Genomic DNA, 14,434 nt, shown 5'->3' with positions numbered 1-14,434 from the left:
GATTGACAAGTTGGCTAGATTTATATATGTATTTATATTTTTTTATTTATAAGAATGAAAGAAATTGTGTAATTAAAGAATAAAACAATGATTGATGTATTTTTGTTTGAATAACATCTTGCTCACGCGGCCAGTGCCAGCGCCGGCATTGCAAGGGGAGGGATATTACGTACATTTGCAGAAGGCGGGATAAGTGCGGCCGCTGTCACTCAGGTTTGTTTTGGTTTGACGCAGACAGCATGGAGGCAGAACAGACCGCAGAAGTCAACGCGATCGTCTTCAATGTTGCTGCAACGATGCAGCATATATTCAGAAGAGCAGCCAGTACTTACGTGTATGAAAGCAGCTATATATATATATATATATATATATATATGTATATATATACATTATTATTATTTATTTTTTACGGCAGAGATCCGGGGCTGATCCCAAAAGATCCGGGGCTATAGCCCCGAATGCCCAGGTCTAACGACGCGCCTGGTGACGTTGTCTATTCAACTACACATCTAGATGCCACTTGGGTTATGGATTGTCGGTGCCGTTAAAGTAGTCAACGATTATAAATTATTATTTATATTTTTTTTATAACGTATAGTATTATAAATAACACTTTGACGGCCAAAACCCAAGTTGAATCTAGATGCAAAAAGTGTGTCGTTCAAAACGTGAGCAGCTTTTACTTCTTCGCCACCTACAGAGCTTATTATGTACGATCATTCAAAAAACCCATGTTATTTCCCATAGACATTTGACCGATGGAACCAGGAGCCACGGAGGCGGGACATTCTTCAGAGGTCTATTCTCACGCACACACGTACCCTACTCTCGTAACGTACTCCGGGTAACGCCGGTAATTTCCCGATAATGACCGGAGTTCTATAGGCCTACATTATCAAGTGTTCAAACTTGACGGCACTTTCAAGCAGCACTCAAGTGCTTTATTTCAAAAACAATTCATATGGAATAGAGTTGTATTAACGAACAGTGGCATTTTATTTTATTGGTTGTATTTGATCAGGTTGTTTTGTGTCATCCCTTTTTACATGTTGAATTTGTCTTTACCACTGTTGTTAACCAAAATTCCCTTTCGGGACAACTGCTGAACTGAAAAGAACTGAACTGATGGACGACCGATTCGGAGCCACACTTTGTCCAGCAGAACAGGTGATGGGAGAAACAAGCACACCCGACAAAAGAAACCCACCTTGGTCGGCGTATTTAAAAGAGCGTATTTCATCGAATATAGGAAGAACTGGGTGTTTCTGGTTCGACTCCCTCGTTTATTCAAAGTTAAATAGGAAACGTTCAACATATTTCCTGCTTTTACTACCTTTATTGTACAGCCTTCACCTTGATCGTCACCGCTTACTTTTTTGGAAAGCTCTATATTGCCCTCTAGTGGACATTTGATGGAATGACTGAATTTGGGCAGGAGAATTTCCGGAAATCGTGCTTTATATAATAATAATAATAATACATTTCATTTAGAGGCGCCTTTCAAGACACCCAAGGTCACCTTACAGAGCATATAGTCATCATACATTTTTTAAAAAACAAGACATTGTGGAAAAAATAAATAAATAAATAAATAAACATAAGCAATAAGAAATAATATAAAACAAAAACAAGACAAGACAAAACAAAACAAAAAAACAAAACAATCAAAACAGTGATCAGTTAGACGTTGTGTGCGAGTTTGAACAGGTGAGTTTTGAGTTGTGACTTGAAGGTTGTAATGGTGTCTGACTGTTTTATGTGTGGGGGGAGGGAGTTCCAGAGCCTGGGTGCTGAACAGCTGAATGACCGGGCACCCATTGTAGTGAGTCGTGATGTGGGGATACATAGTAGTCCAGCAGAGGTTGAGCGGAGGGAGCGGGAGGGAGTGTATTCTTGGAGGAGGTCGCAGAGATAACTGGGGGCTAGGTTGTGGAGAGCTTTGTAGGTGAGGAGTAGGGTTTTGTATTGGATACGGTAGTGTACTGGGAGCCAGTGAAGTTGAATGAGGACAGGGGTGATGTGGTCAGATGATTTGGTGCGGCTGAGTTCTGAATGATCTGCAGTCTGTTGATGAGTTTGGTGGGGAGTCCGGTGAGGAGGGCGTTGCAGTAGTCTATGCGTGATGTGACAAATGAGTGAACTAGGATTTCAGTGCTGGATATCCTTTGCATCACAGTAAACAATTGCGTTTCTTCCATTTGCTTATGCTTTAATAGATCATATCAGATTCCAGTACATAAGCCTTCTAGTCCACTAAGATCTTCTGAGACCAATCTGCTAATTATCCCCAGAGTAAACACGAAACATGGGAAAGCAGGATTTAGTTACTATGCAACAAATAGCTGGAATAAACTCCCATTTTTAAGACTTGCCCCAACTCTGACCACTTTTAAAATAAGACTGAAGACTTTTATGTTTGCTTTAGCTTTCTGCTAAATCTTAAATACATTGCACTTTCTAAAAAAAGAGAGGCCTTTTTAACTCTACCTTTATTTTCTATTTTTACCAGAGAGATAAATGATCTGAGAAAGGATAAGGGAGTTCTGTCTGGGTTAGAGTCCTAGAATCCGGGTTGGAGTCCTAGAATCTGGGTTGGAGTCCCAGAGAAAGGACCAAGTTCCTTTAGGTCGGGTTGGAGTACCAGAGAATGTGAATCTGATCTTAAACACATTGCACTTTCTAAAATGCTTTTTTAACTTTGCCTTGATTTTCTATCTATTTTACTAATTTTTTGCATATGTTTTATTTTCTATTAATTACTTTTATTGTAGGCCAATGTTTATATGTGAAGCACTTTGAGTATGCCTTGTGTATGAAAAGTGCTATAAAGATAAAGTTGCCTTGCCTTGCCTTGCCTTAAAGATGTATGCCCTGAAAAATGTGAGGAGAAGCGAGCAGCAGTCTGAGAACTTTTGCAACCGATGCAGTCACCAGGAGAAGGATCGGCCTTGTGGTCTGATGTAGTGGCGTCACTAGGCTGTTTTATTCGGGGCCAAAGGCCCAAATATTATTTAATTAGCCCTGAATAAAAAAAAAAATATATATATATATACATAAGTAGCCTAGTCTTTCTAGATAGTCCCTTTGGCAAGAGAATGAACAGTTTAAAAACATAACCAGACTGTTTACCACCTCAAGTGAATTAACCTATCTTATGCAGTCAGATCCATATATATATATATATATATATGTAAGGTCTGTCTCACTTGTATTCATTTCTCTGAAATAACTTAAATGGAACTTTAGATGTTTTGGGATAAGCAGCACAGCAGTCAGGTAGCTATTTAAAGCTATAATAAACTGCATATTTTGTTTATTTAGGTAAAGAATTAAGAAAAAATGTGCATCCACAATAAAGCATACATAGAAAATTGTCGCATTTTCATTTCCCTCTGGGCTAAGCCCAGAGGGAAATGAAACCTAGAGACGCCCACTCTAAGGTTGGGCCAAGAGAGAGCTGGCATGGGCTACATACCTCTTCTACACAATCCACAACATCAGTATCTTAATTATTAACAGATTAATGAAAACACGTCCTCTATCTTTCCTTGATGTATGAAATTGCAATTGTGATCATGGTGTTCAGTAGTCTGAAGCTGAGCAGCAACATATTGCAATTCAGAATCTATAGATATTCGGCTGGAGAACAGAATATCTTATTTAAGTCACAAGCCCAGATATGAAAGAAAGATAAAACTGGGATTTATTTTATTATTTCATTAACTTTTTCACAAAGAAAGTTAGCTAAATAAAATATATATTTTCGATTACTGTTACTAGTAATGAAACTTGTTGTTGTTGAAATGAAAACAGGCCTGTGTTCAATAATTGCGTAGTTCAAGGGTTGCTTTTTGATTGTTCATCCTCAAACATGTGATAGCTGAACAATATAAATGCCAGTCTTCATGTTTTTGTCAAGTAGCACACGCATGTGCCCACCTGTGATACAAATAATTCTGCCAATACAGTTATTCAGGGGTATGCAACTTAAAGCTCCAGCCAAAGTGTTTGTTTTTCATTATGCATGTATCCAAGATGTTGAACAGGCCCCTTCCCTTATCATAGCAGAACCTCAGGATACAGGAGTGAACAGGATATGTTTAGTTTCACTCTCTGTCTGAGAGCATATTGTACTCATATTACACTGAATTCTTTAACACCTTTTAATGTGTACGCCAGAATAAAACACAGCGATGGATGCTTAACGGTTTATGCTGCTGAGTTGGGGTCCACACAGTGGGGGTCCAGTACACCAGTAAACCAGTTCAAACTTGTTCAATGTCAATACAATTTTACAGCAATGAAATCAAACTCTTCTATAAATAATTTGAAGATGCAATGAGCAGTTGGATGTGATCATTTTAAAGTTAATTTGCATTAATGACATTAATTAAGGAGAAACAAAAAAGTTAAAATATAGTCTTGCGTAGCAAGTAGTTAGTAGTTGGCGGATAAAATAACTAAATTGCAAGCAGTGATTAGGAGAAAATCTGGCAAAGCTTCATGGATTTTTGGTCATCCCACAAAATCCCCATAGGGTCAGATTTCTAAAGATTGCTTGCTTCAGTATAATAGCATCCCCCAACATAACAGTATGTCTATACTGCCTTATGATTCAAGCAAGGCTGGGACAGTAACGTCAGTGGTCAGCGGACTACAGACAACAGCTTACGCCGGCAAGCTGAGAAGCCTTTCAGAGATCTTCAGTTCCTAAACCACAGTCCCCCATCTCACACCCTCTGACCACAGCTCTCCTCAAGGGCACCTCTCTAGTCTGGACTACCCTTCCCCTACCATGTGATTCCTCTCATTTCCTTCTCTTACCTTTTTCCTTCCTGTCCCTTTCACCTAGTCTCCTTCCCTACCTAATTCCCCACCTCCCATTCTTCCTCCTCACGTCCCTCCTTCCTTTCTTCCCTCCCTCCCTCTCCCCCCAGTTCATTGCTCAGACGTTGCATACGACTGAACTGCCAGTGACCCGGACTCCAAACCATCCGTCCCAGAAGTTGGTGTCTTGTCCTCCGTGCTCAAAGGAGATGAATCGCAGTCCGGGGCCGTACTCTGAGAAGGTGTGGCTCACCTGGTGGAGCACCGCCACAACATACAATTAGTCAGAGCAAAGCCAAGACGTTGGTCTACTAAGGTTAGAAAGGACAGTGTGCAAAAGAGTATGTGTGTGTGTGTGTGTGCCGTTGTTTGTGTGAGTGTGCGTGTGTGTGTGTTTGTTTGTCGTGTGTGTGAGTGTGTGTGAGTGTTAGTGTGTGAGTGTGCACGTGTGTGAGGCCTCCACCGTGTGTCCCTGCTCCCGCTCTATACCTGTTTCCATGAACACCCGTCATCCATGTCCGGGTCGAGGGTCACTGGGTCGGGCTTGAACTCCTGCAGAACCTCCTGGTTCTCGTCCAATAGACACACAGTGATCTCATAGGTGCAGCCGCAGTCGGTCCTCCCGCAGTACCTGAAGGTGAGTGACCTCTTAGATATGGGAAGAAAGTTGCACGACATGGAAGTAGTCGGCCTCTATACACTCCATCCCCACTCACCAATCCTCTACTGTGATGGTTGGCTGGGAGTCGAGCACCTCTGCAGTATAGCCGTCTGCCAGGAGATCCACCTCCTGCTTCTTGAGACACAGTCTGCATGTCCGTCAAAAATAATCCCACGAGGGAGGGGGGGCAGAATTAAGCAGTGTAATGAAGCATTCTACAGGACTATTTATTACTAGAACATATGCGGGAAAAGCACCAAGTCAACTCAGAAATTTTAGTCTATCAGTAATTTGAGACCCTTGCTTCGGCAGGGGATGTGCTGTTAATTCGACTTTGACTCAAGTTTAAATTCAAGATTTCTTCTACTCATCGGATCAATAAAACTAATTGGACCACTCACTCAAAGGACGTCGCAAAGTACTTTGTCACTTCCTCATTGCCAAAATCGTAGCCGCAATCGCCCGGTAGTTCTTCTACTTTCCAAGCGCTCCCCCCATTCTCTGTCAGCTCCCAGAACTCCAGCTCCTCTATGGGGAATAAAGTCAGCCACAGGGGAATTCTTCCAAACACATTGTTGTCTTAAACTAAATACTTTTTGTCAATCATTGCTTTCCTTTGTAACAGTGTTTTTCTCTTCAAAGTGGTACAGCACAGGTGAACATCATCCATATCATAACATTTGCCTTCACAATGCAATAATGTGTGATTGGGAATTATTTAAACAAAGGCATCGGAATTTTTAGTCACGTAATACATATAATGTCAAAAATATAAATGTCAAAAATAATAACCTCAAAAATAATATCATTCCTCCGTACCTTCCCCGTTGGGGTTTTTGAGCAGGTTGTGAGCCATGGGTGCTGGTCAAGGAAATATTTGTCTGGAATCACAAACAATGACAATAAACGGCAATACTGTGGAATCCTCCGTCAAACGGTAACACTGTAGGGCCTACGGTAATCACACGTTACTGATCAAAAACTCTGGAACTCAAAGCGAAAGGCATGCAGCCATGGAGCCTTGTTCTCAAACTCACAAACAGACACCCTGCTCGTTCCAACCAGTGAATAAAGGACATGCTTTGTTTGAAGTTGCCTGGATATCAATGAAAAGACATAGCTACTGGGCACTCAAGGGCTACGCAGACCTACGTAGCATTTGTCGTTTTTAGAAACTTAGGTGACTTTTCATAGATGATTCTCAGAGTCAGAGACCTGTCAAAACAATACAGAACCGACAACATTTTATAGCCCCTATATATAATTTTCCATACTGCATGAAGCATCATCAAATATGGGGTTACATAGTCTCTAGGTTTTCTATTGATTGGGTCTCTATGGTTAACAGTGGCTGACCAAGAATCCACGAGTCAGCATTTATTTGTCAGTTAAAGTTCTCTGGAATGCGCAATGCATTTGTGTGAATAAGTGTGGTGTCAGTGAATAGACACTGCGCCCCCACTCTGAGAAAGCAAAGTCATCGTGGTGTTGACGTGGGAGATCACAGCACAACACAGTTTATATATGGACAGTCGCGTTTATCATATAACAAATGAAGAACAAACGTACACATTACTCACGCAAAGGTCGTGCAGTCGTTTATTGTGTCCGTCTGTCTGTCTCAACCTCTTATGTGCTGTTGCCTCGGACACCTGGGCTATGTCGCAGTGAGAGCGAGCTCACCATGGAGAGGGTTTTATATAACACACACACACACACACACACACACACACACACACACACACACACACACACACACACACACACACACACACACACACACACACACACACACACACACACACACACACACACACACACACACACACACACACACACACACACACACACACACACACACACACACACACAGTTAGCTCAGCCCGAATCAGCAGAGCTATGCATGCACTCAGCACAATGTCCTTTGGAGCTCGTCAATGAAAAGCCAGGGCGGCCCTGTGATGAGAGATGTGGCTCATAATAGCACAAGAAAGGAACACAAGGATAAAACTTGGATAACATTGCTTGCATTACCAGCCTCGTGGTAACTGATAAAACCTTTATTCTTCTTACATGTGATCCTCTTTAAACATTCGTTTTTTTTTAAATAATAATTTACATTAAATGTTTTATTTCACAACAAAAAAATTCAAATCAATCTTCGAGGTGCAGTGTGTAGAATTCTGTGACATCTAGCACAGCGGACTTGGCAGAAATGTGATATTCATTGGTATGCATTTGGTTGCAATTTGCTACTTGATCGCTAGATGCCACTAAAGAGAGAGGCTCAGAAATGCTACGGATGGCTGTGTTGTGTGCTTCTCCTTCAGCTGAATTAAATCCATCATAATGCTTTGCTCTACGTCGCCTTATGTTCAGGATTACAAGTACCTCGGTGTCCACTCGGACAACTGGACAGGAAACTGAACTCAAACTGAGGGAGCTACGGCCTCCAACATTTGCAGCGCGGTCCTGGCTGGATTTACGCCCTGGGCGAACCATCCCTTGCAACGCCCCCGTCCCCCGTCCCCCCCACCCCGTCGCCAAAAAAAAAAAAATTACCCCCAAACCCTGACACCAACACAACAATATATTAGATTATTTGTATTATTTTAATATATATCATCTTAAATACAAAAAGGTAACAAGAACAGAGAAAAAACAAGATAAATAAATACAGTATATAAACACCAATGTAAATTGCACAAGGATTCCACAGGATCTAATAACCATGCTTGAAAAATCCCTGAAGAAAGCTAAAAAAAAAACAACAACAAATAAAACTACTCTGTGGAGCATTAAAAAAAGATTCGTGCAGTAAACTATTTTTCACCCTGGGTTTTTCACCCTGTTTACAACTGGCATTAACATTACCAACAGGTGTGAAGTGCAATCTAAAACTTGACTTTTCTAGCCTTCTTTGCTGCAAAATCATCAATTCCATCATCATACGAAATCTGTTGTGCAACTCTGTATGATTGATGCTGATGATGGCAAGTCCAGAGAGACGCTCCTGGGACATAGTGGACCTCAAGTATGTTTTAATAAGCTTCAGCTTGGAAAAACTCCTCTCTGCTTCAGCTACTGTCACTGGGAGGGTCAAACCAATTCTAAGTGCAGTCCACAGATTGGGGTAGATTTCTGCGAGCTCTTTCTCGTGGATGAAAGTCAGTTATCTGTATTATGTTATTTTGTCTTTTGGAAACATGAGCCGAATGTTTTTTGCAACCTGCCCGGCAACAGACGATCGCTTCGTCTGACGATCGCTTCGTCTGTTGCCAGGCAGGTTGTCAAGATGTAAACAACTGATGACGTAGGCCGGTACAATTTTCGCCCCCGGTACAATTTTAACGTGACAGTGGCCTAGGATCAGTCTATCCCCCGCCCTCCTCCCTCTTGCCGACCTCTGCAGTCGCAAGTTGATCCCCCGCCGCCCCCGTTCCGCTTGCCTCTTCTGACACACACACATAACATGTATGACTCTGACTCTCAGCAGCAAGTTGACGTGAGGGCGCCCAAGCGCCCACTCCACCAACTTTGACATGGAAATGAGCGGCGGTAGTATAGAGATATGGCGACAGTTTTTTTTTTTTTTTTTTTTTTGGAGGGCGCTCGCTCGTGTGCGCCCTCACATAGATTGCGCCCTGGGCGGTCGCCCACATTCCCCATAAAACCGGCCCTGCGATATGAGTCTGCGGGGACCAGTGCCCTCTAAACGCTGGGGTGTGTCAGGAACGCACCATGCAATGTCGACTGTAACACACTAAACATACTCATCAGAAGGACCGCTTCTGTTCTGATGTTGGATCCAATGGTAGTCACAGAGAGGAGGCTGCTGCCCAAACTCCTCACAATCCATGACAATGATATATTTTATATACAATAACATTTAATGTATATTCTGTTATGGTAAGATGCATATTTGATGTGTATTTCACATTTTCTATGATAAACATGTTTTATATTCTTTGTATATTTTGTGGTGTAATTTGAATGTAAAATTCTATTTCACATTCCGTTTCTCTAACTGCCATTTGTTGGGTGTGCCTTTTCCCTGACCCCCTTGGGACAAAGGGTCAAAGGCTCCAACTGATAAGGCACCACTACATCTCCCCAAATTGCAATAGTCAACGATCCAATCCAATAATGTTTACCCAAAGGACAGAGTTTCCTGTGTTCTCATCAAGTAGAAGAATGCCCAAGGGGATCCCTCCCTTGTGACCGGTTTGCCTTGCCTTGCCTTGCCTACTTCACACATACTAAGTACACTTCAGTGTCATGCTTCATTTTTAACATTCAAGTTCTCTTAAAAAGTCCTAATATGTTAGAAATACACTTTAAATATTATGGAAATCAACAAAAAGCACACTTACTACATATTTCAAGAGTACTATTATAAGCTTTAATTTAGGTAATATTTCAAGTGCACTGAAGAAGTACTTGTAATGTCGACTGAGTATATTGCAAATGCAAAATAATTAAATTTCAAGTGTTATTATTTTGCACAATTTGGCATATTTACTGCACCTTGAAAATATTCCATGTGTTTACAGTGTTGTTTAAGTGTTATTTTTAAGTTATGCAAATCATACTAACTACATATTTCAAGCGTACTATTTTAAGCCATTTAAGGTTTTTAGATTTAATTTAGATAATATTTCAAATCCATTGAAGAAGCATTTGTAATGTTGTTAAGAGTATATTACAAATGACTACATTTCAAGTGTGTTTTTAGTTCACCTAATTTAGCGTATCTACAGCACCTTGAACATTTTTTCCAAGTGTGTTTAAAGTATTGTTTAAGCATTATTTAAGTGTATGTGAAATACAAGTTAAGTGTCATGGTACATTGAATTTAGTCTCTTCACATTTCACTTTGAATACGTTGCTTCCACATCAGAACTGTCCTTCAGGTGTTGTGATCGAATGAGAGGACCCAAAGCGCAGTCAACGGATTTTTGATTAAACCAGAGGTTTAATATAGTGACGACGAGAGCAGGAGGTAACAACAGGAGATGGACAGGCAAGGATTCCAGGCAGCTAGGCAGGCAGATAAGCACACGGGTTGGAATGGATGGCAGGCAGGTACGGGTTGGTGATCCTGGGGCAAGATATCTAACTGTATCTTGTTATCCAAACATTCAATAGTGCCGAGACTGGTATCTATCAGTGTAGTTGAAACAACAATCTGGCGATGGGTGGCTGAAGAACCGGGGTTTAAGTACAGCGGAGATGTTGACTGGAGATTGATGACAGGTGTGCAAGTTTGACAGGTGTAGAGCTGGGGACAACGAGGAAACACCTTGCCCCAGAGGGGGAGGCAGAGCTGAGCATCCACTGGTACGGCCATGGCCGTAACAGTAGGCCTTCCCTCCCCTCAATGGGCGCCTCCAGGCGACCCACCAGGTCTATCAGTGTGCTCCTCATGGAAATCTCGTACCAAGGATGCATCAGAGATATACACTTTATCGGAAATATATTCAAAATGAACTTTAAGGAAGATCAGTTAAGTATACTTGTAAGAAGTATGCTGAAAACATACTTCAAGTATGACAGCAGTAGCATACTTTTCATTAGTATATTACAGTTGCGCTTGATGACCTCCTGACCGAAATACAATTTATCGGAAATATATTCTAAATAAACTTTTGAGAAAGATCAGCTAATTTAACTATTAAAATGTATACTGAAAGCATACTTCAAGTATTACAGCAGTAGTATACTTATTCGCAGTATATTAAAGTTGAGCTTCTCACAGAAACACACTTTATCTGAAATATGTCCTAATAAACTTTTGAAAAATAGCAGTTAAATGCACTTTCAAGAAGTATACTGAAATCATACTTCAAATATTACAGCGGTAGTATACTTATTTTCTGTATATTACAGTTGAGCTTAATGACATCCTGGCAGAAATACACTCTGAAATATATTGTAAATAAACTTTGAAAAATATCAGTTAAGTATTCTTTAAAGATGTATACTGATACAACACATTAAGTACATTGGTGTTGGTATATTTTTTTAAGTACACCTACATTGACCAAAGATCTCAGAAGAAGTGTACTTTTCCAATGAACTACCTAAAATATACTTACCATGAAGTTTGTTTCTGAAAAATTTACTTGGAATTAATGTACTTCTGAAATATATTTTTAATTCACTTCAGTGCACTTAATTTTCACTAGGGGAGCTCCACTCATCATGTTTGGCTGTTCTCTTTTAGAGAACAACAGATACAGATTCACCTCACGAATGAAACCTCCCTGTTGTCAGAACATATTTGACTGTCAGGTAGAAGCCACTACCTATAGGTCATGGTGCTACTTAAGGTCAACAATGAGGATTTGGTTTGATGGCTTTCCCCCAAATTGTGTTCACTACCTCACATTCACATCACTACCTAAAACTGTTTCTGAATGTGATGAGCATGAAATATTACATTTTGGCCAGAATAAAACACATATGAAAATACGTTGATTACTCTCATTCAATTTAGTCTTCGAGTATGTAGAATATTTAAACCAGTTCATTCGTGTAACTGGTTTATTTATTTTTGGTAATCCAGTTTAGTAAATGAACAATAACATGGACCTTTCTGTGGACATTCACATACTGTCCAGAAATCTGAAACATTGAATGAGGGACTATTTATAAAAGCAGTTTAAATAAATATTATTTTTAAATGAAACCAAATCATCGTTGACCTAAGGTATCACCATGACCTAGGTAGTTCTATGTAACAGACATATATGTTCTGACAATAACTGGGAAGTATCATTAGTGAGGTTTATCCTTACCGATTGTTCTCAGAGAACTTCAGAACATGATGATTGGAGTTGATATGAAATATGATTATATCTCCTTCCTGGCTGAGCGCAACAACTTTCCAGGTTTCCAGTCCGACCATAAGCAATATATACATTGGGTCTGTACCTAAATCTTAGTTGTGTACTGTCCTGAATAGAAACAAGAGACAATGAACTCACAATCCTCTTACGTAATTGATACGCTTTTGGAGTGGTTGAAAATTCTCCATGCAAGTTTAGTTTTGCAGTTCTTTTAATTTTTGAAATAGCAAGCGATCAAGAGAGTTTATCAACTGCATATTTGTGAACAAGCAGACTAATCGAGTGAGCTCAGTCAAACCTGGTTCAAGAGCTCTCGTGAGATGTGATGATGTCTCCTTGCATGCCTGGCACAACAACCTACCAGGACCCATTTGGATTTATAATTGATTTGTAAAATGCTGCTGAGTTTATGGTGATCAGGGTTGGGGTATACTCAAAAAGTTACTTTTGGTTGTTGGCGGACCAAATGTCTGCGGTGGTGGACACATGATCCAGGAAGGACTCGAAAATTATTTTGAGCTTTGATTCCATGTCGGTATAACACTTGTTCAGCAGTTAATGGGAAAATGTCTTCCTGTCGGATGTTGGCTTGCGAGTCCGGGTACTTTATCTAGTATTTTTCTAAATCTGGGCGATTCAATAGTCGACAGGGGAAGCATGTCTTCTACAATGAACCCTGCAACCAGCCTGTCTTTCTGTGTCACCTGCTTCTGCGCTCCATCACTTGAACACTCCTTCGCACAAGCATCTACGTCACTCAAATCGATCGCTATGGCAACGTGCCGAGGCAAGCAGGCGCTGCAGACACACAGGCAGCACGCATGCACGCACCACAACAGAACAGAACTTTACACGCAGGGAAACACGGCTTGGGTAACGCGGTGGCAGGAAAGCGTGTTACTATTAGTAAAGTAGTGTAGTTACCGATATTTTAAATGTAATGCGTTACATTATTTCGTTACCCAAAAAAGTAATATCGTTACTGTAACGCTTTACTTTGTAACACGTTAACTTCAGTGTTGGGAGTAGCGCTTTACAAAGTAACGCGTTACAGTAACGATATTACTTTTTGGGTAACGAAGTAAAGTAATGCATTACATTTAAAATACACTGATGGGGATATATCATTAGTTACTTCTGTTTAATCCAGACTGTTCTGTTTCTCATCACCATGTAAACACATAATTTATAGTGAACTCAGCTATCCATTAGTCATCGTTGTTCCTTTTCCAAAAATATGAAATCCGAAACTCAAAACCATTAGCTGAGTTTAAACACATCTAAACACATCTCATCCGGGAAGGAGATATAATCATATCTCATTACTAGAGCTCCACTCATATTGTGCTGATCTCTGATTTGATCTGTTGCCAGGTCGTATGGCCATTTCCATCCCAACTGTAAACAGAGAACCAATCAACAGAAACCCGCCCAAAGATAACCGATTAATGATTTACTCCTGCAATGGCAAATACACATGATCTTACTGAACATAATTTGAGTCTAAGAACTTAAAGAACATAACCTTGAGAACTATGTAAAAAGTAAACGCCAGCTCGACTACGTCGTGAATCAAGTCTCCTTACAACTGGCGCGGAGGTTTGAGTGACAGGTCTGAAAGAGCGGAACAGTGTGATTCTGCAAGTAAAAATCCCATTCATTTTCGTCAGAGATTTTGATTAAAAGCTATAATGTCGTAACCATCCAGCACTTAGTAAGGTAAAGAAACGTTTTTTTCAAAACCAGACCAATGCTAACGCGATTCAATTGTAGCCCAGTGTAGCCCACACTCGAACGCCCACTCCTCACGCTCGACTCAACGTACTTCCAACTGAAAGTGTATCAAGCCGGTATCGAACATAAACTGTTAACCTGCGATTCTGAAAAAGTATCAATTATCGGAATTCTGTTTTCATAATATTGAAGATACAAGTGTGTGGATTGGTTAAACGTGTGAACATAGTAGTTGTAGTTGCTTCGCCCTCCTCCCATTAACTTTATAATTTAATATTTTAAAAGTAGAATATCTTAAAAAGATAAAGAGTTTTTAACAACTGGAAGTGTACGATTCCAAACTAATATGAACTTAAAGTTT

General features: G+C 40.4%; 1 protein-coding gene and 1 non-coding gene across 3 annotated transcripts; one reads left to right on the top strand and one right to left on the bottom strand.

Annotated features, from left to right (window-relative positions):
• Positions 1 to 4,149: 4,149 nt before the first annotated feature.
• fbxo2 (F-box protein 2) lies at positions 4,150 to 7,215 on the bottom strand. 2 transcript variants are annotated; one of them, XM_060063676.1, is made up of 6 exons: positions 7,069 to 7,215; positions 6,308 to 6,369; positions 5,890 to 6,016; positions 5,544 to 5,636; positions 5,317 to 5,458; positions 4,150 to 5,080 (listed from the first exon to the last, which is right to left on the bottom strand). In XM_060063676.1, the coding sequence occupies exons 2-6, from the start codon at positions 6,342 to 6,344 to the stop codon at positions 4,946 to 4,948; spliced, it is 534 nt and encodes a 177-aa protein (XP_059919659.1). In that variant the 5' UTR covers positions 6,345 to 6,369; positions 7,069 to 7,215; the 3' UTR covers positions 4,150 to 4,945. The 2 variants fall into 2 exon arrangements, with proteins under 2 accessions (XP_059919659.1, XP_059919663.1); XM_060063680.1 differs by having other exon boundaries at positions 7,058 to 7,210.
• Positions 7,216 to 12,265: 5,050 nt separating this feature from the next.
• On the top strand, positions 12,266 to 12,395 carry LOC132467766 (U8 small nucleolar RNA). Its single transcript, XR_009528072.1, has one exon. It is a non-coding gene; the product is annotated as a U8 small nucleolar RNA (small nucleolar RNA).
• Positions 12,396 to 14,434: the final 2,039 nt, after the last annotated feature.

Source organism: Gadus macrocephalus, chromosome 1 (genome assembly GCF_031168955.1).
Source record: "Gadus macrocephalus chromosome 1, ASM3116895v1".
Taxonomy (NCBI): domain Eukaryota; kingdom Metazoa; phylum Chordata; class Actinopteri; order Gadiformes; family Gadidae; genus Gadus; species Gadus macrocephalus.
This window is presented reverse-complemented; position numbering and strand designations above follow the sequence as displayed.